A 27,278-nucleotide genomic window follows, 5' to 3' on the forward strand; every position below is an offset into this window, starting at 1 on the left:
TGCTGGTTAATATTGTTGTGGAAGCTGTAATAATCTTTTTCAGGATTATTTGATTAATATAAAAGTTAAAAAGAACAGCATTTAATTAATTCGATTTTTTGGTACCAATTTTAAAATTAAACAAAGAAATCTTACTGACCCCAAACTTGAGAAATAGTGTACATTTAGAAGGCTTTTGCATATTAAATTGAGATATGAGATTTAACCCTTTTTTTCCATTCATTATTTTTTAATGAGGGTCTCCTCTTACCTTCAGGTCTTCATATGTGTCCGCCGTGAGTTTAGTACTGTTCATATTCAGGCTGCACAGGCTTTTCATTGCTGCAAGGTAAAATTGCAATATTAATTACAATTATCCTACATGTTATTTAAAATAAACCATAAATGTGTCTGGACAAACACTGGAAATAAACCACTTTTTTGTTAAATGGAAAGTTAAAAACACTTAACTTTTAAAATGAAAAATTGTGCCATAATTTTAAAGCCAAACAACGAGTAGATGGTTGTATATATGGCTAATATCCAAAAAGAGCACCATTACAGGTCTGACATCACTAATGGCAAAAAACACTAGATCTTGCATGCTGTGACCGATTGTGATGTGGTAAATTTAAAAACACGTTCACGAATGACATTTGAGATCTAGAGTGGAGAGAAAGATTATTTCTGCACAATGTCTATGGCTTCAAAAGACTTGGACTATAGTGCATGAGTCATATTTTATGATTTTTTTTAAAGCTTGACAGTATAAATCACCATCCACTTTTTTCACGGTATATGAAAAACAGAAGCTCTGACATTGTGTTCTCCATTTGTGCTCCACATAAGAAAGATTTTTCATTTTTGAATCAACTATCCTTTTACGAAACCTCAAGCTTCACAAATGAATTATTACTAGCTACGTTATAGGCTAGAAAACAAATCGAATCATGTTAAATTCAGAAACAGCTGTTTTTTCATTTTAACGGTTCAGAATGAATGCAGCTGGGTATATGATTTATATAAATGTGTTCTTACAGCTGAGGGAGAGCAGGCCAGCATCAGTGACTGGAGTCTCACACAAGTTCAAAACCTGCAGACAGGCCAGATGCTCCGATAGCAAACGGAGCCCAGCATCTCCAAACTAAAACACAGCGAAAACATAAATCAAGTCAATAAAACAGGTTTTTATTAAAGAAATTAAAACTTTCTATTCAGCAAGGATGCATTCAGTTGGTCAAAAGTGTACCAGCATATAGCATATGTATATCAGCACATAGTGGAGATTCTCTGTGACTATGGGACTGAGAATAGGTCGAGCAGAGGAAAACAGACCTGGGTGGACCACAGGTTGAGCTGTTTGAGGGATGGCAGCTTGATGAGCTGTTCAGCACAGGCACTGGTGACGTTGGTGAACGCCAAGCTGAGGTTCTCCAGATTGCCGAAGGAACCAGAGCTCAGCAGACGAGCCAAGTCGGCATCCTAGAGTACAAGAAATGTGAGGAAAAAGTGTTTTACTAGGAAAACAACAGCATGGATGCAGGCAAATACATTGTAATTTATGCAAACACACTCACCGTTGATTTAGATGGCAGAGTGAGTCGAGTAGGGCCTCCTTTTCTTTGCTAAACAGAGAGAAAGGATATTACCAGTTCTGCAGTTATTAGTTTAAACAACAGGGGGCGCTTGAGAGTCAGCACCGTATATGTAGGAAGCCTGTAAATGGGTCACTTCTGTCTTTTTGTGTTAATGGGAGCACTGCGTTAAACTAAAAGTCCGAGCTCAGTCTGTGACGGTATGCAGCGATGACTGCATACTGACCGTATTATCAAAGCCTGCGCGTGACAGTGAAAACGCCTCGGTGTTGATTTGTGAAATTGGTTTGTGCACTCACCAGTTCTTTAAGCTCTCTCTGTCTGTCGCACAGCTGCTCGTACATGCGCAGGCCGACCTGGGTGCTCTCCAGGGTGGAGATGATCTGTAGCTGAGTGTCCTTGTTCTCTATGATGTTGTACTCCAGCATCAAACACAGGATCTGCACGGCAGACACACAGGGATCACTGCTATATACTGGTTTCTTGAACTCTCCACAGATAATGTAGTGAGCTGCCTTGCTGTCTATTAAAGCAGCATCCATTAAGACATGGAAAGTGAATTGAAACTGCCCAAAACAAATTGGCAAAAAAAAAAAAAAAACTAAAAATGGTATATGCAACCATACTCATAGTTGATTCCAATAGAATTTGATATTAGCATGTTGCTAAGCTAACAAGTGGATACTATAAAGAACACAAAACCCAGTGCATACGAATATCGGATTAAATACAATCCTAAATTTAAATCAACAAAGGATACATGGATACATTGTAGTCTAGAACATTTTTTAACTTAGATTTGAAAACAACTTAAAGTGATCAAGCTTTTATTTAGTTTTTTACGTGACCGTTAGAGGCGAGTTTAACTGAAAATGATTATAATCACCTTGATTAACTTCAAATTCAAGGACCTTTCAAGGACTTTCCAGGTCCAAGGACTTAATGTGGGGACACATTTCAAGTGAGAGTGAGGTTACATTGTGTTATCTTTTAAGATACATTGTTACAGTTTCTATGTGTCAAACACAACTATGCAAAAAAACATTTTTCTTTCTTTCTTTCTTTTCTTTTAAACGCCATACCAGCTTCTAAGGCTATATTCATGGCGAGAATAAGATACAACCAATCAAAGGAAGGCTATAAAAGATGTTTTACATTTATTTCCTCTAGAAATCTTAGGACCATGTTCGGATTCACTTGATTAAAATTTTTTCCAAAAGTATCAACGGAATAAAAAAGGTTTCTCACAGGGGCAGATGTAATACAATCTAGAAGGATATGTTTAATGGACAATGAATTCTGACAAAATGAACATTTTGGAGGATTTTCTCCTAAGAGTAAAAATGTATGTGTAATTTTTGAATGTCCTATTCTACATCGTGTATAGATGACTTGATTCCAACGATTCTCAAAACAGAGGTTAAGTTTTTTCTTCACATCAGGATTTATTTCATGCAACTTATTATTTAGACATTGATCCCATTCTGATTGCCATTTATTTCTGATGTATTCATTTATCGTTTGTTTTAAGTCTGTAAAAGGTATAAAACTATTTACTAATTCTGCGGATAGTGCTTCTTTTGCTGCACTGTCTGCTTTCTCATTTCCAGCAATTCCTGAGTGTCCAGGTACCCAGCAAAAGTAGATGCTAAAAACATTTTTTAATTGATTTTTGGCCATATGACAGAGATCTGATATTCTATTTGTTGTATTTCTGTTGTGCATAAACCTGAAGAATATTCGATACATCCTACACCGTAATCTAAAATGATCTGATATTAACTTTTGCATGGATTTTATTGAAAAGAGTCTAGGCTCATGTAACCGGAAGTTTTTAGATTATTTGAATATGCTTTTAAGTTTTTCTTGCCTCATGGGTTTATATTATCTTAACAAGCAAAGTAACTCAACATTAATTTTCAGCTGTGTCTGTGAAACACAGTTGGTACCATCCTAGTAGTTTTGTGCATGCATGTAGGGTGACCCTATTTTATTTTTCCAAAAAGAGGACAGTGGGAGTTGGCAGGGGTCTGGGGTGTGATTGGTTGGTGGTTAAAGTAGTGCAATGACCATATCCCAAATATCACAACTGAAAATGTCATTTCCATACCTAAAATACATATTTTACAGTCACTGTTATGTATACTGATTATAAACACAGCTAAAAAGCTTCCTACCAGTGGCCCTCCTTCACAAAACTTAACATCTATCAAAGTTTTATCATATGCAGAATACAAAATGTTTCAATACAAGCATTTTAGTCAAATGTTATTAAGCAATATTTCAAACCTTTAACCCATGGGGAAAATCAACCCATTAACAGCTTAAAAGTAGCCATAAAAAAAAATAAAATAAAAATAAAAAACAACAAACAAAAAATATGCGGACCTGGCAATCCTGCATTCAACACGAGCTGCAGGAGTCCGATTTGACTGTTCACGGGTTGAGGAGAGAGAGAGAGAGATTTAAATACTCTGCATATTGATAGCGGATTCCTGATGCGTGAAAATTATGCACTATTAGAACGTTTGCAGAAAAAAACAAAAGCCGATTTCCAACATTTTGGTCGATTCCGAAATCTCGGCCAGACGCATTTTTTTTTAGGTCCAAAAAGAAGACATGTCCAGGAAAAAGAGGAAATATGGTCACTCTAACGTGATGGCAACATACAACACTAAGTACCTCATGCGAGAAACTAATGAAAAATGAATAAATCTTCTATGAACAGGCCACGAATTGTTGGCGAAATAACACATCAGTGGACTAGAGGGAATAATATGGAATTTTTTTCTCCAGAAGACTTCCTGCACAAAATAAATTCAAGCACTTCACATTTTTTTCAGATTCACAAACTTTCAAGGATTTCAAAGACCCGTGTGAACCCCTTATAATACAACAACAGATAGCGGTGGAAAAAACTAAACAATAACAATTTCTACAGATGATTTTAAAGAAAACAGAAGCAAATTCACCAAACAACATTAAATATGACCACACCCTAATACCTAATAGGTTGATTTCAAAATATAGGATAACATTTTAATTAAATTGTAATAATTACAATACATTCTAGGGTTGCCAGATCCACAAAGAATACAGACAGTCAGTCTATTGGTCTATCCACTTTGCAGTTTATTCTAGTCTAGAACTGCCAACTCAGACTTACTCATTGAAAGTGATCACCCACCAGTTTTTCGGTTTTGTGTGTCATTTAGGGGCAAAAGCAACACTTTCTGTGGATGGTTTTAGAGAAAATGGATAGAAATTGGCAGAAAATGTGCTTAGAATTTCTGTCTGTACAAAAATACAGAGGATTTAAAACAGAATATGCAATTATTCTTGTGGATATTTCAGTTTTCTTAGTCTAGTCGTTAGATTTTCCTCAAAAGCATTCATTAGTACCTTGTAAACACAACTTGGTTTCACTGGAAGTTGAATAATGCTTGCCAATCAGATAAAAACTGCTAATTTTCAGTCTGCTCTTAGCATTATGTGTGCATTATTCATCATACGGTCAGTGAACAGACTATGGGCGTTCTGTAGACATGCCCTCAAAGGCTGAGACTAGCAAAACTAAGACTTTTGGAAAAGGTTAAACCATCCATGATAGCTAAAAATGTTACAAAAATGAAAAGCAACAGTCAGTCATATGTACCTCCACCATGGTCTGGTTCCCCCGCAGGGCCAAGAGCATGCAGGGTCCCAGTTTATTTTCAGCCAGCGACAGGAGAAATTTCTTCGTCTTGTAGCAGGAGCCCATGAGGATGTGGACCTATGAGAACAAACAACATCAGACCATAAAAGTAGATATAGTGGCAGGACAAATGACTAAACTAAATGAGACATCTCGTAGTTCATACAAATACTTTCATACCATGCTAGCAAACAGTTCTCCGTCATCGTCGCAAGCTACGCCTCCTGGACTGTAGAGCTGGAACCACCCGTCTTTTCCAGAGCGCACACTGAGCAAACAGGAGTGGACCTGTGAGAGACACGCACATGCACATACATTTACAAAGGCTGAAGCTCAATAAAGCACTGTTTACTAAGTCTACAGTGGCAATATTAAGCAAGCACTCGATTGATACTGTAAGCCAAGCAACACCCTTTCTGCACACTTCCCTGTCTCACCTCTTGTCTGGGATCTTCAGCAAACCTCTGAATTACATACTTCAGCTCTCTGTTAGAAAAACGAAACAACAGTGACCTGTTAGATTACATGAAATATAAAAAATTCACCACCCCATTTGGTCATCATTTACTCTTTCATGTTGTTCCAACTACAGTATAATAAAAATGGGATAAAATGACTCCTGGCTTTACTTTAAATCTTAAGTTATATGATAGCATTGTGTGATACCATTGGCTGAAATTTAATTCACTATTCACTGGTTATCTTAACCGAGACAGTATCGATTTCATTTGGGAATGAATAATTCAGACCATTTTTATGCACTGGATGAACCAATTCACTAAAAAGATTCATTTTATGCAGACGAAACATGATTCATTTCATGAATTAATGCCAAGGAGAGCTAGGGTGAATGTCAAAATTTTCAGTGAATAATCACAAAGTATGTTCTTCAAAAGCTATAGTATGTCTTCAAAACAGTTCTGCAAAACATGTCTGTAAAACATAAGCACCCTCAAGTTATTTCATACAAGTTTGAAAAATACATAAGGGTGAGAAAATGATGACCGAATTTGAATTTTGTACAAACTGTCACCTCAGAGTTTCACAATGACTCACAACACTTTCAAAATTTTACAAAAACTCTTCATTCTGTCATCATTTATTCAACCTTATGTCGTTCCAAACCTGGAAGACTTACTTTCTTTTGTGGAACATTAAAAAATGATATTCTGAAAAATATTTTAAACGATTTTTTTTCTGTACAATGGATGTCAATGAGCTCCTGTGTTTGGTTTTTCAAAACATTGTATGTTCCACAAAAGAAAGTCAGTCATACAGATTTGGAATGATATGTAGGTCATGAAATTTTTTTTTTTATCTTGTTTAACTATACCTTTAACCTTCAACACCAGCAAATTAAATTGTTAGTAACTGATTTTTTAAAAGTTTACCGTATTTTTCGGACTATAAGTCACACCTGAGTATAAGTCGCATCAGTCCAAAATATGTCATGATGAGGAAAAAAAAAACACATAAGTCACATTGTACTATAAGTCTCATTCATTTAGAACCAAGAGAAAACATTACCGTCTACAGTCGCGAGAGGGCGCTCTATGTTTTCAGTGTAGACTACAGGAGAACTGAGCAGCATATAGCGCCCTCTGGTGGCTGTAGAAGGTAATGTTTTCTCTTGGTTCATTTCTCTTGGTTCATGTCAAATTAATTTTGATAAATAAGTCGCACCTGACTATAAGTCGCAGGATCAGCCAAACTATGAAAAAAAGTGTGACTTATAGTCCGTAAAATACGGTATTTAAAATGTCTCTTTAAATGGTTCAGTATACATTAGGGGCAAAACCGATGTCACTTACTTTGTGAATTTGGCATGTGCAAGGGCCCTAGAGAGGAGAAAGCAAACAGAGAAAAACACCGACTTGACTCAGGCATGCAAAAAAAGACAGTGTTGTCATTCCACATAATTACACAAGTTGCTTTCTAAGTCTCTATGTAGGCGTGCTTGCCTTGACACGCATGATGATACAATTTCAAGTCATCTAAAGTCTGGGAGGACTTCATCAAATGTTTTGCATGTGTGTCATGGGTGCTCTTGCTGTTGTTAATTTTTTTCTAATGAAGATTGGAAGCTTGGCGTAGCGTACAAAGGCAGGTGAGCCCTCCACCTGTGGCAACCGCAGGGCTATGCAGAAGGCCTGTAATGATGTGCTCTGTCCTGCAGGGACAATTAAAGGAGCCACAGAGGACCCAAGATGCCTCACCCAATACCCACAATCCCGCTGCAAAGCCCTGCTGGGGCTTGCCCACGTCAGTTTTCTACCCTGTACGCAGTCCCTCGAGACCAGCCCACCACACATACTCGGAGGGCCCCTGGTATCGTTATATAGGCTGCACATCCAAAACATAAATTCATATTTCACATACCCTACCACTCAAAAGTTTAGGATAGGTGTGATTTTTTTTTTTTTTTATTAAAAGTCTCTTATGCTTACCAAGGACACATTTATTTGATAAGAAAAACAGTAAAAACTACAATATTTAAAATAACTACACTTTAAAATAACTAATAATATTAATTTTCTATTATATAATTTATTCCTGTAAGTGCAATGCTGTATTTTTAGCAGCCATTACTCCAGTCTTCATTGTCACATGATCCACTAAACAAAATATTCATTCTAATATGCTGATCTGGTGCTCAAGAGGCATTTCTTTTTATTATCAATGTTGAAAACTTGTTGTCTGGAAATCGGGATACTTTTTCCTGACTATTTAATGAACAGGAAGTTCAAAATATCAGCGTTTATTCAACAGAAATCTTTTGTAACTATATATTGAGTATAGATAGCGCTCTGTGACATCTAGTGACTATCTACCAATGATGCTTTCCACTTTTGTTCATTTTAACATCTTTGATTAAACTCAAAACAGTTATCTGTTCTGAATCATCTGGGCAAAACGGTCTCATTAGAACCAGCTGAATAATTTAAATCACATGTGCAACTGCAATTAACACACAATGGTAGATTAACTGATTGCTGTATCTGACACTTCACAATGGAGTTAATTGCAGCAACAGAAATCATACTATTACTAATCATAATGGATTCAATAGTTGAAACAGGTGGCAAGTACATTTTTAGAAAGAAAGTAACTGTGAGGATTATGAGAGTTCCCTTACTCTTTCGGGAAGGGGATTGGTTGAAGCAGGCTGGCCAGTGCTGGTCTCCAGTCATCGTAGTCTGATCTGTGGAGGGAAAAGGCCAGAGGAGAAATTAGAGATTCAGAGGCAGGGAGAGCGAGAACTGGAGAAAATAAGAACCTTATGTAAGATTGGCCAGTGAAAGCTGAAACCTCAGAAACTCTGCTGTGATCAGCAACCGGATGGTTCACAATAGGATCAGGTGAAGGGGGTAAAGCCTAAAAACAGATTCGGTTCAATGAATCTGTTATAAATATGCAGACTAGTTTAAGGTTGCTTCTCTGTGCGATTATGGCTGAATAGCTTTTTTTTCCCCCAAACTGATATTTTATACACAATGTGGGAGAATAACTAGAATACATTTTCCAGCAGCTCGAATTAACATTTTTCGTAAAAAATTGTTTTTTCCAAAATGCAGCAGTGTTCCACGACAAAATGCTGTATTGCACAGCCTTACAATGTACAAACAAACTCACCCTCCTACAACCCACTTTCATTCTCAAAGAGCGCTGTATTGTTCAATCCACTTAACGAAACAGGTGGTTCCGATCAGTTTTTCTCAATCAGTTTGTACATGTAACGCATCACTTAATAGGGATGTAACGATTCACTCAACTCACGATTCACAATTTTCAAAATGAAATTTAAGACAAAATAAAAATTAAATGTGTCCTTTTATTTTTGTTTGACAGATTGGTGCACATTTCTTTGTGAAACTGAAATATAACACTATAATAATAATAATATAGCACTTGCATATTGCACAAGCCTCTGCTAAATGAAAAATTTGTAATATAATTTTAATAACAAAACTAAATAGAAATTTTAAAACAAGCCCTAAATCAAATAAATAAGTAAAACTAATCAAATTAATCTCTTCATATAAACAAAATAAGGCTTTGTTCTGTGCTTTTTCCATTTAAAATCAGAGGCAACCACTGCATTTTAATCATGATCCAAACAAAGATGCTGCATACATGCAACATGGGCAGTTTTTAATCTAAATTAGACTGTATAATTTTGAAATCTGAAGCAAAAACAGAATGGTTTGACTCCAGTTTTGTAAAACTATACATAAAATTATCTGCATGAAACAGCAGATGAGCTGAATGAAGCGCAGATTTACTCTCTGCCAGCAGGTGGCGCTTAAAGTGTTTCCTTGGTTTCCACTGTAAACAAAGCAGCACTGCACTTAAGAACTTTAATATGCATTATACAGAGGCAAGATGGAAAGAACAAATAACAAGTAAACTGATAATAACAAACACTGATGTGATGGAGCCATATTTATCTCCTTAACTGAGAGAAATCCTTTTTTTTTTTTCCAGATACATGTATGTTTGTGTATAATTAATATACATATACATAAATACAAACATACGTGTATCTTAAAAAAAAAAAAAAAAGTATTTCAGTAAATTTTTTTCTTTTTAATATGATTTAATTGAATTATCTAAAAGTGAAGCTTCGCGTAGCTACTTGTTTACTTGTTGGTAACTTGTAGTGTAGCTGACTACTTTTTTTTAAATTTACTTTGGCAAGCTAAACAATTAAAATAAAATTAATTTAGCATTATTTATTTAAGGTCCTTTATTTACCTCCACCATGTGGGCAGGTCTGGCAGCCATTACTGCCAAATGAACTTCTTAAAAAGGGACGGCGGTGTAATTTGTGTGGAAAAGTAATAGAAAGATCCAGTGGTGCAACACTCACAGCATTTTAAGGATGAGGGCGAAACATCCTAGCACTCTGTCAGCGTGAGCAGGCAGCTGAATGGACAGGGCATTGAGCGCGGGGCTGACCAGTAGACAGTCAATCAGGTTGGGCTCGCTGTCACCTTCTGGGGGGGCCTTGTGCAGTGTGTTAGTGGTGTTGTTGTTGCGCTCCAGCTCTACCAGGATCTCGCTGGAATTGATGATGGAAGGTGGTGGTGAGAGGGGCAGGGCCGGGGGCGGGGACAGGGTGGTAGTCGTGGGTGGCGTGGGCGGCTCGGGCCGCAGCAGGCGCAAAGGCATGGGCGGCTTCCTCTCACTTTGCTGCTGACACCCGTTTCGGATTTCCTTGAGACTGGGAGAGTTGTCCCGACTAAAAGATAAAAGAATGAGATAAGACATATGCCGCTTTCCACAAAATTCAAGGTGTCCTTTTATGGTGTGTATTTTTTTTTTTTTAAGAATACAGGATTAAAGGATTTTTTTTGGTTGGGGGAACTATTAGATATATACACCATTCAAGAGTTTTTTTTTTTTTTTATTTGGTTGGTGAGAATTTTTTAGCTTGTTTGCTTTTTAAAAGTAGTCTCTTACAATCGCCAAGGCAGTATGTATTCGATTGAAAATACAGTAAAAGCTGTAAAATTGTGAGATTTGGATAATGCGTCTGCTAAATGCATTCACTGTCAATTTGTCGAGAAAGAAAAAATACACTAACATTGCATTCAGAGAGTTACAGACACATTCCATGGAAATTTCCATATTTGCATGCAGTCATATACAAAACACCAGCTGTTTAATTTGCTACATGGCCACAGTGTTTGAAAGATCTTATTTGACTAACAAGTAACTATAGGACATCTGATCTGGTAGGATGACAGATGGAACATGGGATGAAAATATGTAAATGTGCACCTTTAAAATATCCAACTGTAGTTACGGAAATTTGTCAAAAGGCCATTGGAGAGTGTATGAGAGAACAGATAGGGGGAAAAAAAACAGAGAGGGAGTAGTGCAAGGAAGCCTAGGGAGTAAGCTTTGACACTTCTCACTCTCTTGAGTCTTTGCGAATCATGCAAACTTTTTAAAACAGTTCCTTATTCCTCTCAGGTCAGGTGAGGACAGGTGAGACTAAAAACGTCACTACAGCCAAGTCACTGTTATTTTTCACAAAAAATACTGACCGATTAAAGCAGGTGGCAGAGAAAGCATGCATATTTAAAGACTATTTTGATAAAAAAGGACATGGAGTAATGAAGTCGGCAAAAATGATTCAGAGAAATGTTTTGAACTCCGGTCTCAAGGGTAAATCGCGTCTCATGGGTCGGAAAACCAGTGAATTGGACGCACCTGTTGATGAATTCTTCGTAGCAAGAGTAGATGGCAGCTAGGCAGACCGCCACGAGATTGGGGAGAACCCGAGGATGAGGGCACTGTCCGGTGGGACCGTGCATGCTGAAATCATAATGTGAAAAAAGGTCAGGTTAGTATAGCTCCTGCGTCCAAACCCAGTGACAGTGAAAAGAAAACAAAGCTGGAACAGGAAGTAAGCGCAGGGCTTGGTCTTAAACGGACCATTAAAATGACACGGTCTGATAGATAAAAGGATGTTATAGTTTGTGTATAATTGAAGGCCAGGTTTGTACAGAAACTACAAAATGAAATTCCTGGACTTTCAAGGACCTTTCAAGCACTACTTCTTTGGTAACATTGTGTCCTAACCAGGTGTGATGCAATGAGATTCCAAGCTTTTATCGCTTGCCACATTGTGAGGACAGTGTCACTCACCTGTGAATGAACTTCTTGACCACTTCCATGCCAGCGTTAAGCTCATTCAGAGCCAAAATATACTCTTGAGTAAAGAGACGGAGTCTGGGGCACTTCCCAAAGTCCTGGAATGAGAAGAAATGACATCTTATGAGGTTGAGGTTGTAGTGATGTGTGAATTCAAGAGCACGTCTTGTGTAGTGCGCAGACCCACCATGTTGTGTTTGAGGATTCTCTGAACCACAGGAGTGAACACTTCAATCACCACCATCGACCGAGGACGCTCCCTACAGTGCTGTGTAGAGGAACACAAAAACAGATACTGATTAATACATATATTAATCATCAGAAACATTATAGCTAATCCCAGTTTTTTTAAAGTACTTGGCAAAGTAATGATATCAGACATAAATAATGCACAATTATCATGGTACACAATACTCTACTGTTCAAAAGTTTTTTTTGTATGTCTTCTCTTAAGCTCACCTGCATTTGGCCGATTAAATATACAGGAAAAACAGTAATGTTGTGAAATATTATTATAACTTAAATAACTCTTTTCTATTTTAATGTTTTAAAAATGTAATATTTTCTTTTGATGGCAAAACTGAATTTTATACTCGTGTCTTCAGCGTCACACGATCCTTCATTCTCATATGCTGATTCAGTGCTCAAGAAATACATATATCTTATAATCAATGTTGAAAACAGTTGTGCTGATTATTTTTTGAGGAAACTGATAGCTTTTTCATAATTCTCAGATGAATACAAAGTTTAAAAGAATGGCATTTATTTAAAATAGAAATGTTTTGTAATATTATAAATGTATTTACTGTCACTTCTGATCAATTTAATGTGTAATTTCTTAAAAAAAAAAAAAAAAAGTCAACTCAATTTTTGAACATTGAGCTGTTTTTGTAGAAACTGTAAAATTGGTTTATATATTAAATAACCATGTGATGATTTATATCTTTTAAATCCTAATGAATTAATACCATAGTTGACCTTTTTTACTTTAATAAGTTATTTCAGAAACACAAGCCAAAAGATTTTAAACAATCAAAAAATTAAAGATTAAAATAAAATTCTGAATAAAATAAAAAAATAAAATAAAATTACGATACTGAACTCAATTGTTCCCTTGAAGAAAAGCCAAAATTGTCAAATTTACCTTGCAGAAGAACTCACACAAGTCAGGGGGAGGGTGGTTGTTCTCCAGCAAGGGTGCGATGGCCTACAGACAGATTCGAACCATTAGTCACTTCCCCACAGACATGTAGAGACTTGTTGCTTTTCATCCACATTTTATGGAAGTGCACATCCTTCAAAGAGCACATCTGTGTGTGCATTTCCTGTTTCAATGGCAGTCCACTACATTTTCAAGTCAGTTTTCGTCTAGAGTGTGTTCCACTGAGCCTTAAGACACAGTATGTAACTGCCTTTATTACACGGCTCTGTGGAATACTTGATTCTGATTGGTCAGTCACAACATTCTGAGGTACAATTATTTAATTATGTCATCCTGATATCTGCTTTGCATCGGGGTCCTGATCACCCAAGCAGGGAGAGAACAACCGACTGGATGTACATAATCCCTTACTTGTTAGCAATAGAGTTTAAAGTGAAGGCAATATGCATCTTTATATATTTTTTGTATATATAAAAAAAAGCAGCCCCACTTACCACAATTATGTTCTCGTGATCCTGAGCGCTGAGGTTAGTGTTCTAGGAAGGAAATGACACAAAAGCATTATTGAGAATTAATTTGCCAGTGGTGCCACAGCTAAGTGACTCAACAACCGGCAAGCCCTACTTTTAAAATGTTAATGGCCTTCTTGGGAAATCTTGTGCACAGATACAGCCTTTTGACCAAAGGCCAGTGAGAGGTCTGTTTTTAGACATTTTAAAACCCTCTTTGAATTCAAATGCTTGGTCTATGTGGTATTCAAAGACACAATCTACATTTGGAAATCAAAGTATGGATGCAACCAATCTTTTCCTGTGTGCAAACAAGGAGATTTTCGTTGTGTATTGATGCCACGTAAAAAAAAGTCTCACTAAACCACAGCTACACAGGCAACCACAGGTAACTCTTAACCTGAACCCAGACTCGAAATGAGACGTAACACACCTCAATTCACAAAAGACACTCATAACCAGAAATGAAAGCAGAATGCTGCTCAAGTTCTAACATAAAAGTTGCCAGCTATACTTCAATACATCGAAAAACAATACATCGGATCAATTTGACATGATTAATGCACAAAATAAAAATACATTTCTTTTAGGGTTTTAGGTTCTAAATTAAGAGCGAAGTTTATATGATATTCTATTCCCTACATGATGTTAGAAGAACTCTGTCAAAAAAAATTTTTTTCTTGTCTATCAGGGTAGATTTTTTAAGAAATCTTTTATAACTTTAGAAACATCTTTGCTTTCTCACTGAACAAAATTCATAAATAAACCTTTGGAAGGGTAGTGTAACTGATCTGTAAGAGAATTTTGAGTCAAATTGTTTATATATTAAATAACCACATGACAACATCTACTTTTTGAAAATCCTAATAAATTAAATTCTGTAAAAATTAAAAGGTATTCTTCTTATCTGATCTTTTTTGTAATCATAATTTCATGCATACAACAACTAAAATCGGAAGATAAAAAAACAGCAATAAAATAAAGTAAAAATCTTATATTCTACTTTTAGAAAAAACAAGTGTACATTTGACATATCTGATGTCCTCAATGAAAAATAAAAAATCAATAAATAAATGCAGATTACCCTAAAGTAAGAGCCCACTGCAAAGTTTATGACATTTTGTTCCCTAGATATGTCCTCTGTCAATATAAATGTTTGTTGACTGTTTATTTTTGTCTATCTGGCGTACATTTTTAAGTACAATCACTCAGAAATGTAACAGCTCACTTATCCTCAATGTGCTGCATGATTTGACGTTATCATCGCACGTGCTACATGCTAACGTTTTGGGTATGAGCAATAATAAAAGCGATGCATGCCTTAGCAAATGCTATTAAAGAGCTTAACACTCTTGTCAAATTAAATAATTAATAACTAGTCTTCTCATCAATTAGATGATGTGACGTACCTCAGCAAGCAGGGTGGAGATGATGTGCAGCGGGGCCTGATGGATGGATTCGTCCTGCAGGGGTGAGATGAGGGCCATATCCACCAGGGCCCTGATCTCCTTCAGAACCACGTCCCAGCGGCTCGGGTTATTCAGAACCTTGCGGTATTTGTAGATCTTTTTCTGCAGATGAGTCAGAAAACCCAGAATGCACACACCTTTAACCGATGCAAGCAGCAGTTATGAAACCGGCACATATTTTACAACCATAATGCAGCAGTGGTCATATCTGATAACAGCTTTTGAACTACATTACGGTGTGAGTTACCTCAGCGAACTTACCCAGAGAAGAGCAGTGGTGACAAGGCTTGGTGATTTTGGTTTAAAGTTCTTTTTTTGTTCCATTTTATTGCACTCATGCATGGGTATTTTTTCAACCACAGGCACTTTTCTTAAAACAAAAAACCCTTTTCATGCCCTCACTAGTTAAATCTGTCTACTACCAGTTGATATATAATTTTTTTTAATTTTTTTTTAAACGTCATAAACATTTCCACTGCATCTCAAAATACGGAAACTTACTGACTGGAAACTTGATGCACAAAAACTGATGCTCAGAAATGATATTTACCGTTTCCTCTATACACACACACACACGCTCTTCACTGACACAGCTGTGTCTTTGGCAGCCAAGTATTAACTTTTTAGACATATCCATTGGTTTATAATGGAAATTATGTCACATGTGAAGTTACAAATTGTGTAAAAAATTATTAGAGTAATAATTCCTCACAATAATACTCTAATGGTTTATAACTTTTCCATTCTTTCTTTCAAAATTGTTTCAATGTGGAAATAATGACGGTGGCTTCTTTGTCTTGCTAAGGCCAATTTGACAATATTATAACTTGACTGGATATGACGCACAAAAAATCAAAAACTCTACTTGCAAGTGTTATTTATTGTTTCCTCCACACATCACGACTCATATTTCAAAGCAAGCATGATCCTCAGGGACATTGCTCTCTCTTTGGCAACTAAGAATTAACTTTATATATAACTTTACTGATTCAAAATTAATCTAAGTAATGATGCCACAACTGAGGTAGTGAAGAAAATGGTATAAAACATTTCACACAATAACAATTAAGTGATTTAAGACTGTTTGAATTTTCCATCCTAGAAAGTTTAAATGTGAATGTCACATACATTTTTTTTTGTATTAATAGAAATCAACTCTTGGAATACCAAAGTGCCTGTAGTTGAAGAACCAGCCACATACGTACACTTATAAAATGATACTCTCACTAAAACCATGCAAAATGTCACTGCACCGATGCTTTTTGCAAGTCTAGCCTTCCTAAATGTGTGACCTTACCTTCCACTGCAAAGAGTGAAACCACTGGTCCCGCAGATAGCTGTTAGCAGCCTGCGAGTGCACACAAACATTTGCAAAATGAGTCAAAGTGTTCTCTCAACATGAGTGTTGTGAAACCGTGAGGGAGCTGGAAGTACCTGCAGGAGGACTGTCCCTCCAGGGATGCTTAGCTGGACACAGTATTTGGGGGCGTTGTCCCAGGACAGCAACTGTAGGTCCTCGATAGTGCTGTAAGACAGAGGGGCCTCCATGTATCCTGTAGGCTACAGAGACAATAAGAAACACGTTCATATTTGCAAAAAACAGTATGGGCATTCACACGTGTCAGGATGAGCGTCACATACTGCACTGACAACCTTAACAAAAGCTCTGCAGCGTCATGGAAGGTATTGGGAAAAAATGACATTGCGATATTTTGTTTTTCTGCGATATATATTGCGATATGAAATCTAATCTAATTTTTTCTTACAAACAAAAATGGGGTGAGCACACTTACATTCTCCTTTTAAACAATTTAAACATCAGAGTATTATTTAGAGTAAATTATTTGCTTGTAACGTTAGGATATGGTTTGAATTGTTAACATATTAACTAACATGAACTTACCATGAGCAATACTTTTGTTACTATATTTATTCATCTTCGTTTATCTTAGTTTATAAAAACACAGCTGTTCATTGTTTGGTAATGTTACTTCACAGTGCATTAACTATGTTAACAAATACTGTACAACTTTTGATTTCAACAGTGAAGGCTATAGCCTAAATGTTGAAATTAACAATGTTGTAGAAGTGCAGTTTAGTAATAGTAAATGTTAAATAATGTAGTTAAATAGTTTAATAAATAGAACATTATTGTAAAGTGTTACAGATTTTTTTTTATACACCAATTCAGACGTCTCGTGAGTTCAGTGTTGGACGGTTAAGTTGTTTAAACTATTCATTAAATTGAATTGCTTCAAAGGAATCATTAGTTCGCGAATCAGACGTGTACGATTGATTGTGTAATTATCTCTGCAGTTTAGGATATCGCACAAGATTTGACATCACAGAAAACATTTAATCACCGAATAGTTTTTTGTTGTTGTTGTTGTTGTTCGACACCATCGTGTCAATTGATTTTGATTAATATGCGCGAGGGAGAGAGAGCAAGACAGCGCTCATGTTGTTTGAAGACGGTGAAGGTAAGCGTGTGGCCGGGGCTCGCGCTTGCTCTCTCTCTCTCTTTCTCAGTAGCAAACAAGGTTGAAGTTGCAATGGTTGCTGGACACAACATACAGCCTACATTATGGATTTAAGCATGACAGGACCAGAACTATCCATTTTCTATTATACTTCTTTTATTTTTATTATAATTGATGATAAAAAAAAAAGATTTTACACTTATTTTTACACAAAACACACTTGAAAAAATAAAAACGCTCCACAGTCCACACACGCTCTCCAAAGATGATTTTTACATCCCGCATACCATAGCGGTCACTATCGGACTTGCGGACGCGGAAAGTATAACACAGGAAAGTATAACGCTGAACTTGTTTAAACTTGGCATTTAGCTGTTTAGAGATGGATGTATTGGTAGGTTTTTCCACCAGTTAGCATGATACTATGAATAAATTTCATATGATGTGGCATCATCTTTCATAAGGTGACGTCAGTGGTCAAAGATTGTGGAAAATGGTTTATGAATAAATAATTTGAAGTCCAGAGGATCATAGTTCTGAAAGTGATTCAGTGTCGTTATCATAGTTGTAATTAAGGGTGTTTTCAAGCTCGTTTCCTCCCCTTGGTTCAAATCTTTTGGGCAGGTATGAATACAGCAATCGCACTCGGATGCGACCCAGCTGTAGAGGTGGTCTCAGACTAGTTTAAAATGAACTCTGGTACACTTGATAATTTCTGTCCAATGAACGGATGGCCTTAGCACACGTGTGGTTTTGTTTATAATTTCTGGTTCACTTACAAAAAGGTCAGTGTGAAAGTGAACCACACCACAAAAAAAAAAAAAAAAAAAATCAACATTTCATCCGGACCTGCAAGTGAACTAGCAGTTCCACTCTTGACTGAAGTGCTGGTGGTCACATGACCTAAAATGTCAACAGGCTGTTCCCTGATCTTCTTCCCTCTACATTAGCACACTGTGGCTGTTCCTTTATTAGCTGCCCTCCCTCCTCTGCAGCCCGCATCAGGCTCTTCCTTTATTAGCTCCGCCCTCCCTCTACTTCTTTGCACAAACAGGCTATTGCTTTATTTGTGCTGCTCTCCTTCTAGACTCAAACCAAACCACAGTTCCTGTATTTGTGTCAGCCACCCAGTTCAGCAGAGCAAACAAGCTGTTCCTTGCTTTGACTCATTCTCTTTGCGTCTCTCACGCTCGCTCAAACAAACACTCAGCTCGTCCCCGTATAACTGAATAAAACAGGCCTGTCTTTTATTTACATCCCCCATTCTTAGGTGAAAGACCAACAGGCTGTTCTGCAACGGAGGTCCTGCCCCCTCTGTTGCAGATTCGAGATGGCTGATTTGTCTTTCTTTTAAAGAGTCCGTGTGATCAGTATCTTTCAAATCAAGTCTCATTTTCAAGTAATCAAGCACGAGTCTGCTAGCAAGCTTGTGTACTTTGAGACACGTGCTGCATGTGGAGCAAAACAAGGAGCCTGATGTGTCCGAAACCCAGAGTGACATGTGAAGCTTGCACATCTGCTTATCTTTGTGTCACTCGCTGTCATTTCATCTATCTCTCTCACTATATGTCCTCCTTTCCACTTCTCTTTTCCAAGAAGTCCTCCTGTTTTTTCTTCCTTCATCTCATTCAGCCTGTTTTTCATGGTGCAATTCTTCCTTAAGGAGGAGTTGAATAGCTCTCCTCTCACCATTGCTATGTTGCCATGGAAACAAAGAGATGAAATAGAGACATATGTGTTTTTTTTTTGTGTTTTTTGTTACCAGGGAGATCCAGATGGAAAACGATCAGAGAAAAACATCATCAGTGTGTTCAGGTGGCATCTCTAGAACTGACAAACTGATCACGGAGAGCTACCTACTAAACTGTTAGGAATCCCAGTAAATGCACAGATTTCTTAGCTTCTCATTGCAACGTATAAAGAGTGGCAAATATAAGACATGTATGTATACTAGGGACAGACAGCTAAATCAATATTAGGCCATGTGAGATGCTCGTATCAGCCAATAGCTGTTCTTAATGGCCGATTAAAAATGCTGTAGTAAATTCTCCCTTTTAACACATGGTCAACAATTGACCAGAACTGTTGTCAATGTATAATGTAAAATTTCTGTTTTCAAAAATTACTGAATATAAATGAAGCATTTATGAAGTCAATATTTAATATAATTTTAAAACATTTAATCTCTATGTCTTGTATTAAACTTCATTAGCCTATAATTGCATTTATTTTAGACATAAGTCCATTCTCTCTCTAGTTACTGAGATCAATTTCAGACAGTTAAAAACCTATAAGGGTTGACCACTAATGTATATTCAAGCAACACATGAGATGCCATGCTTTGTTATGACTACAATTGCTGCAAAATGTGTTGCTAGGCACAATGCACCGTCTTCATTATGGATTTCAGCATGCTGGACCAGAACAGTCCGTTTAACATTATTTTTCTTTTTCTTTTTATTAATAAATTGATATTATTTTAATCCTAGCAAATGAGAAATTCTGCAGAAATTAACATTTTATACTTTTTATATTTTGTGAAAACACACAACCATTTGAAGATTTGAGGTCAGGAAGATTTTGTAATGTTTTTGAAAGAAGTCTTTTATTCTTACCAAGGATGCATTTATACGAGCAAAAACAGAAACTGTAATCCTGTAAAATATTATTACAATTTAAAAGAACTCTTTTCCTTTATAATATATTTTTTAAATGTAATTTATTTCTATGATGCCAAAGCTGAAGCCATTACTTCAGTGTCGCATGAGCCTTCAAGAAATGTGCTAATTTGGTGCTCAATAACCATTTCTTATCATCATCATCATCAATGTTGAAAACAGTTATGCTGCATATTTTGTTTCAGGATTCTTTGATGAGCAATGTTTATATAAATAAGAAATCTTTTGTATCAAAGTCTTTTGTGACACTTTCTATCAGTTTGACCATCCTTGCCGAATAAAGGTGTTTTTTTTATTTTCTTACTCATCCCAAACTTCTTAACAGTAATGATCTGATCACCATAATGGGAGAAATCATAACCTAACTGATACATCATTCTGTTACAAATAATGCAATAATTACAAATAATAAACATGGATGGGCAATGTCCAAGTCATAAAATCTTGACATTTCACATGCTTTTGCGTAAAAGCCCATGCAAACTGTGTATAAATGGAGCAAGGATTTACTGCACGGGCATGTAAAAACTGTAACAATGTGCTTTCTACCAAAGTAAACATGGCTTCTTCCAGTTAAACTCCTCACACATGATATATTAACAGCAATCCATGGCAGGCCAGGAGGAGGAAGCCAATGCAAGCCAGCAGAAAAAAAAAAAAAAGTCTCCAACCAATAGAGCCAAATGTAAACTAGAGTTTTTGCTTACTTGATGATCTAGTTTCTGTGCATTAACACCAAACATGATAAAAAGCCAAAAGCAATAGAGAAACTCAGTTACTGTACAGACAGGTATGACTGCATGCCTATGGGCCCTATACACCAATAAATTTCCAAAGACAGCTGGCTTTAATTAATGCCATATATCTGTTCATATTACATGAACAGCAGATAGTCATGCAAATCCAACGCAAATTTGCATCCAGATACGTAGTCTGCATATGTTGCGCTTGCATGCAGTTAAAAACAAACATATTTCTTGTGAAATCTAGTCCAAAAAAATTCCCAATATGATGCAAATGACTATTGCATGCAAAGTTTAACAAAGCCAAAATAAACCTTAAGTGTAATATCTGTTCTACAACTGTTTAAGTATACTGACGCTGGAACTAGCAACCTTCAGATGATGTGGCTATTCGTCATATGCTTGTAATTCAGCCATACGGCTATCTAGGGACAGAACTAGTTTTTCGCTTAGAGGGCTGAATAAGCTGAATTTCAAGCTACTGTCATCCATTCATGCGTCAGCCTAACCACAAATTTGATGATCTAAGATGGCTTATGTGACAAAAGGAAATTTGTCGGCGAGTGTGTTCATTACGGATGTGGCAACGTCAGTTCCGTTTCAAAACCTCAACAGCCAGCAGCCGAGCAGATTAAAAAGCTCACACATAATCGGAGCAACTGATATCATATGGTACAGCTGTCATTTTAAATACATGCAACATGAGTTATGGATATGCACCTATATACGCAATGGTGTCGGAGTGAAATCTCCATTTTAAAACATGTAAAAAAAAAAAAAAAAAGTAAAAAGTATTTTAAAAAAATTATTTTATGCCTTAGGATTTATACATACATATACATACACGCACGTATATATATATATATATATATATATATATATATATATATATATATATATATATATATATATATATATATATATATATATATATATATATATATATATTTGTTTGTTTTGTTTTGTTTGTTTATAAGATTTTTTTTAATTTTTTTTGGCAAGGTCACGTTCAATCACTTTTTTCAAACATTTTAAGCAGCAAAACTTTTTAATAATTAGGAATGCACCAAAATGAAAATCCCTGGGCCAAAACCAAAACTTCTGGATGCACTTGGTCGAAGCTGAAACCAAAAAAGCTTTTTAATAACTATTTATTACTAATGCAAATTTTGGCTGCTCAATTATCAGCCATAAATGGCATTTTTGGTTTTTGGCCTAAAAAAAAATCCAAAAATATGAGCTGAAAATATTCAAATCTTACAAACCCCAAACTTATGAATGATAACGCAGATCAAGCAAACTTTATCAAAGTGCTTCATCAAGTATTCACTATTAGCTAAAAAAACACAAGAGTCAAAAATTCTGGAAACCTCATTCCAAAGCTGATTATGTGGACGGAGTGCTATACATTACATCTGGCCCTCTCAAATAAAAATCTGTGAAATATTGAATCAATATGGCTGCACTGTGTTCCACCTGAATATGCATTCCTAACATTTTACATTAGGTTCTAATTCATCTTTAAGAAATGTCAACCAGTTCCACAGTTCCATCAGTTCACAGCACCAATAATGAAAAATTGCTTTAATATCAAGACACAAGCAACCCAGTACATGCAAAACAATTAATCTGAAACCTTGCCAGTGTTTGAAAATGTCCTCCTAATGGCTTTTCTGTGCAACAAAAACAAAGCCAGCTCCTACATCTCAATTACAGAGCTTATTTGGATGGTAGCCGAAGGGATCTCAAGGAGCCAAAATAGTTTATGTGCCTAGTCATGAATGTAGCACTGTTTGTTTACAGCAGAAAGCCCAACAGTACCGTTAAAATGGTTTGTTCCTGTTTTTTTTGCCCCTGACCTGGTCATATTTAGCTGAACACGTCACAACCAGACTTATTCAGCTCTAGTCATCAGCATTGCTCAAAATGCGATGACTCTTCAGATGTGAAGAGTACAGTACAGAGCTGTGTTTGTTAACATGTCCTCAATCTCACAACCGGAATATCATTTCATTTGTACCCAGGTGTTCAGCACCTAACCCAATCACAAAATAGCAAAACACACCACCTAAAAACAGTCGTGCAGCTCTCACCTTTCTGTGCTGTGTTTATACGGAGGACATGTTATGATCTATATGGGCTGTTGTCTCATCTGGTACTTCATCTAATTACCAGGACCTGACGTGAAAAGAAACTATAGTCTGCATCACAAACAAAATGGTGCGCTTGAGGGCATCGGCATAAATGTGCCTTTAGAGGCAGGGCTTCTGATGTCTTTTTAACGAAAGAGTGACAGGAAGCATTTATAATGGCTTGGTGTTATGCAAATATGATTTAGACTCTGAGAGCCTAGAGACGAGGGTGAGTCACATCTTTCATATCTTCTAGTGAGATCATTTTCCAGAGAGCTGACTACGCTTATCGAAAACGCGCTATCAAAATGCCAAATGTTTTGTCTTTACTCAGAACACAAGTTCTTGAGAAAATTGTGGGGGAAAAAAGCTGGAATCTTCAGGAAAAAAGAAGGCATTTATCATCAGACATGCGTCATGAGCTACATCCACAAAGCAAACGAGGTCAAATATTTTAAGAACATGTGAGCGAGATAATGTCATTTCAACCCAAATGACACCCTTGCAGGGTTTGTGCTGGGAAAAACACCAGGTGAGGAAACCAAAGCATCCAAATCGAACTATTTATATGCTTCAAATCAACAATAAGGCCTTTCTGTTGATATACTGACCCCTTTCTGAAGCACAATGGTTCGATGCACAGTAGAATCACAAACAGGCCAAAAGAGACCATTAGCCACAGACAACTACCTCCATTAGCTATGGTCAACTGAGCATGGGTCACTAACTAAACATCTATTAGAGACCTTGCTAACTGTAGAAGAAAGCCAATAGGGAATGACAGGACTGTCAAAGTACTAAAACTACCCTAACCTTTTTTATTTGTTTTAATTTGTAAACACTTTTGAACGACATAAACCTCTGCAAAACGACTGCATATAGCTACACACATAAACATACGCTCTGTGTTTGGCTTGGGTTAATCTCAGCTAGCCTCCGAAATCCCGAGGGCCTCTCAGTGTCAGCGGCTGAGCTTCATCCGACAAGCAGACCGTTGTTAAACAAGCAATCTAATTCATTCTGAAGCATTCATTTGAGGAAGAAGTCAACGGCTAATTCGATCATATCAGAATGATGAAATACAGCTGTAAAATTTAAACCTTTAATTTAATCAGCCATTTGATGATGGCATCCTGTGAGGATGTCCTGAACGGAGACACTCTACAAGACTCCATTGGCACATCAGAGATGGGATTTACTCAGCCGAAACAGGCAGAGGGTGAAATATGACTGTCCTCTTCACATGCAAACCAAACGGCGATGAAAAACTGGTCGCTTCCTGTGCAGTTTCATGTTTTTGCTTTTTAAAAATAACCGCCATTGAGTGGATTCCCAGAAATCTCCCAGGTGGGTGAATCCACTGCGACCATGACCATACTTTTCCATAGATAAGCCTCTTGAGCAGCAATTAAGATGTATGCACAAGTGATGTTTTTGAATATCTGAGCATCAGACGCGGCTTAAAATCTACAGGGATGTGAATAAACATCAGCGAGGAAAATGATGTAAACAAACAATAATTCAATTCTGACACTGTATCTAGGTATCAGCATTTTGAGGGGTGTGGGTTCCTGGATTTTTACTGGTTGTTACCCCCTGTGAACATTTAAATGACTTTTATTTATGATTCATTCTCCAATACACTGGACTCTGATCAAGGTATTTGGAAATGAAAACTCAATTTAATGATGCATTATTTAAAACGATATATATGTTTGCAACAGGGTGAACAGAGTGCTTTTATTTTGTACCTCGGGAACATATGTAAACAGTGGCTTTAAAAAAGAATAGCTGACACCAGCTTTCCCTGTTTGTTTTTATAGCCAACACATTCTCCTTAACATTTGCAAACACGCACATTTAGATCGAAATGGAAATAAATTAGAGAATTTTGTATGTAGTCTCTCTAAATATTTTTAGATATTGGTTGACATTACTTCATTTAAATAATTTTAAAGTCAGCAAGTTATGCTTCAACCATGTTATGAACTCCCTTATATTAAAATAATGTGAAATTCAAAAACAAATTTCATCATCTTTTCATTGCGTCAACTCTCTAAGGTCATCTCTCATTTCTTTATATGATTTTGTACAGTAAACAACAGATTATTAAAAACTTGATATCTATATAGATAAAAATATCAATATTAAATTATTTCTAAAACACACTGAAGTGACCTTATGTGGCTTTAAGTTAACTGTTAAACTGTTAATTCTATATATATATATATATATATATATATATATATATATATATATTTGAGTGTGTGTATGTATATGTATGTATGCATGTATTACATTTTGAGATTAAGCTTGAGGTGGTGCAACGCAGATTCTTTAACTGTAAAGACTTGTTTTTATTTTTTTATGAAAAATACATTTTTTAGAATGACCCCATCAAATGGCAAATCAAAAGACATAAACCCGGAAAACGGGAAATAATGTAGAGGAAGCTGTTAAGTTATTATTATGACGTCACCGTGTGTTTTCAGACCTGTTTCGAAATGCATCCTCTCAATATGATAGCCAAAACATTTTCTACGATGTGTTTCATTTTCTCGAGTCAGATGTTGCCTAAATGATTTACATTTCAGAAACCAAGTTGTTTTGAGGATGCTGGTGGACAGTAAGCCAGAATTATTTGTAAATGTAATATTGTTTCCGGATAAATGTCATTCTTAAATAAAAATGTTAGAAAAATAGAACGTATTCATCTTTTTAAAAGAGTTCTACCATTCCTAAATCTAGGAACGGCAAACAATCCATCAAACCGATTAGAATTAATCAAGATTTTAATATGACCGTAATGTTACTTGTTACACAAAACTCAATGTTTTGTGCTGTTGCCGGATACTATAGCGTACTAAAACTCTGTATTTGACTAACTTGCCAATGAAATGTTTGTTGCGTTCCTTACTTTAACTATATACAGACTGAACAGAATACATTCTGAATACTGAACACAATATGACACGATTTTAAATATGGCCATTCAACAGCCACACGTAAAAGCGACCCCTGCAGAGCGGATCTTACCGTGGCAGACACCAGGCTGCTGTCCGTCAAGGTGAGGTGGTGGGGCTCCCACCTCCGTAAATATTTGGAGGTGAAAATCTTACTAAGGAAGGTCCGCGGGTGTTTGACCACGCACACCTGGATGTCCCCCTCCTGGAGCAGTTTGTATCTCATGCCACTGCTGCTGTGTAGAAGGCTCCTCTTGCTGCAGGGCCCCGCTTTGTGATTATTATTCCCCTCCGGCGGCGGCTGCTGCGTGGATATGTCCCCCAGCAGAGGCTTACTTTCTTCGGACGGATAAAACTGATTGTTGTGCAGCTCATTTCCACCGCCGCTCCCGTTAAAATCCATTTTCCCCCTCAGCGAAAATCGACGGCGTTGAATCAGATCAGGTGGCTGTCTTTTGATTTCGAGGCCGAATAATGCTCGTTCCGGTGTTTGGCATATAGATGCTCACGCGATCCACCGTGATTCGACCTCAACGGTGCTACGCAAAAGACAAGGGTCGGTGACTGCGAGGATTGAAGCCATTAAATAAAGCCCGTCGAGATGAGGAAGGTTCGATGAAGTATAATGTCTTTCCTTTGAGCGTCGCGAGCTATTCAATATGTTCGAGCCATTGCCGTCTCCGTTCCGCCTCTCTCCACTGCATATTATTCCAGTCTTCCCGCTCCGAATACGAAACAATAACAAGGTACAATATCCACACTGTGTTCAGTTTTATTTGTTCTTCAGATGCTCGGAATCATGGTTCCCTTTTCTGTCTTTTTTCCTCCCTATCTCGGTGGAGGAACCGAGAGCTTCGATAGGGCTGCGTGTGGATTGGTCCTTACTCGTTCATGTGATACCGGAGTGACGTCAATGGGGAGGCGAACGGATGCGCGTCTCTGTTTGATAGGGAGCGCGCACTTCCCTTCTCTCGAGCAAAATGGTGAAAAGAAAGAAGGCATATGGCAAACCGTTTTAACATTTATTGATAATTTACATTGCAAATACTTTTTTTTGTTGTTGTCCAATTGGTATACATTTTAAATTTCAGACTAGCAACTATATAGCCTACTAAAATAGAGGTTAAAATCTATTCAGTTAATTTATGTTAGTTCTTATTCCTTTGTTACTACTGACTATACCTGTAGTGTCAATTTTTGAAGTCAGTTTT

The 27,278-nt window shown here is 36.8% G+C and overlaps 1 protein-coding gene across 1 annotated transcript in view; it reads right to left on the reverse strand.

The window, feature by feature from the left end:
- cmip (c-Maf inducing protein) overlaps window positions 1-27,001 on the reverse strand; it is a 30,236-nt gene extending 3,235 nt beyond the window's left edge. Inside the window, exons 1-20 of the mRNA XM_052532135.1 lie at window positions 26,141-27,001; window positions 16,506-16,631; window positions 16,369-16,419; window positions 15,012-15,173; window positions 13,588-13,629; window positions 13,076-13,138; window positions 12,119-12,199; window positions 11,926-12,029; window positions 11,488-11,592; window positions 10,139-10,510; window positions 8,405-8,470; window positions 7,080-7,106; window positions 5,706-5,754; window positions 5,449-5,556; window positions 5,230-5,346; window positions 1,874-2,014; window positions 1,557-1,604; window positions 1,315-1,461; window positions 1,018-1,123; window positions 251-321 (exon numbers count right to left, since the gene is read on the reverse strand). Of these exons, the coding sequence (XP_052388095.1) occupies window positions 251-321; window positions 1,018-1,123; window positions 1,315-1,461; window positions 1,557-1,604; window positions 1,874-2,014; window positions 5,230-5,346; window positions 5,449-5,556; window positions 5,706-5,754; window positions 7,080-7,106; window positions 8,405-8,470; window positions 10,139-10,510; window positions 11,488-11,592; window positions 11,926-12,029; window positions 12,119-12,199; window positions 13,076-13,138; window positions 13,588-13,629; window positions 15,012-15,173; window positions 16,369-16,419; window positions 16,506-16,631; window positions 26,141-26,470 (2,316 nt within the window). The 5' untranslated portion in view covers window positions 26,471-27,001. The remainder of the gene's footprint in view (window positions 1-250; window positions 322-1,017; window positions 1,124-1,314; window positions 1,462-1,556; window positions 1,605-1,873; window positions 2,015-5,229; window positions 5,347-5,448; window positions 5,557-5,705; window positions 5,755-7,079; window positions 7,107-8,404; window positions 8,471-10,138; window positions 10,511-11,487; window positions 11,593-11,925; window positions 12,030-12,118; window positions 12,200-13,075; window positions 13,139-13,587; window positions 13,630-15,011; window positions 15,174-16,368; window positions 16,420-16,505; window positions 16,632-26,140) is intronic.
- Between the last annotated feature and the right edge of the window lie 277 nt (window positions 27,002-27,278).

This window comes from Carassius gibelio, chromosome A18 (genome assembly GCF_023724105.1).
Source record: "Carassius gibelio isolate Cgi1373 ecotype wild population from Czech Republic chromosome A18, carGib1.2-hapl.c, whole genome shotgun sequence".
In the NCBI taxonomy this organism is placed as follows: Eukaryota; Metazoa; Chordata; class Actinopteri; order Cypriniformes; family Cyprinidae; genus Carassius; species Carassius gibelio.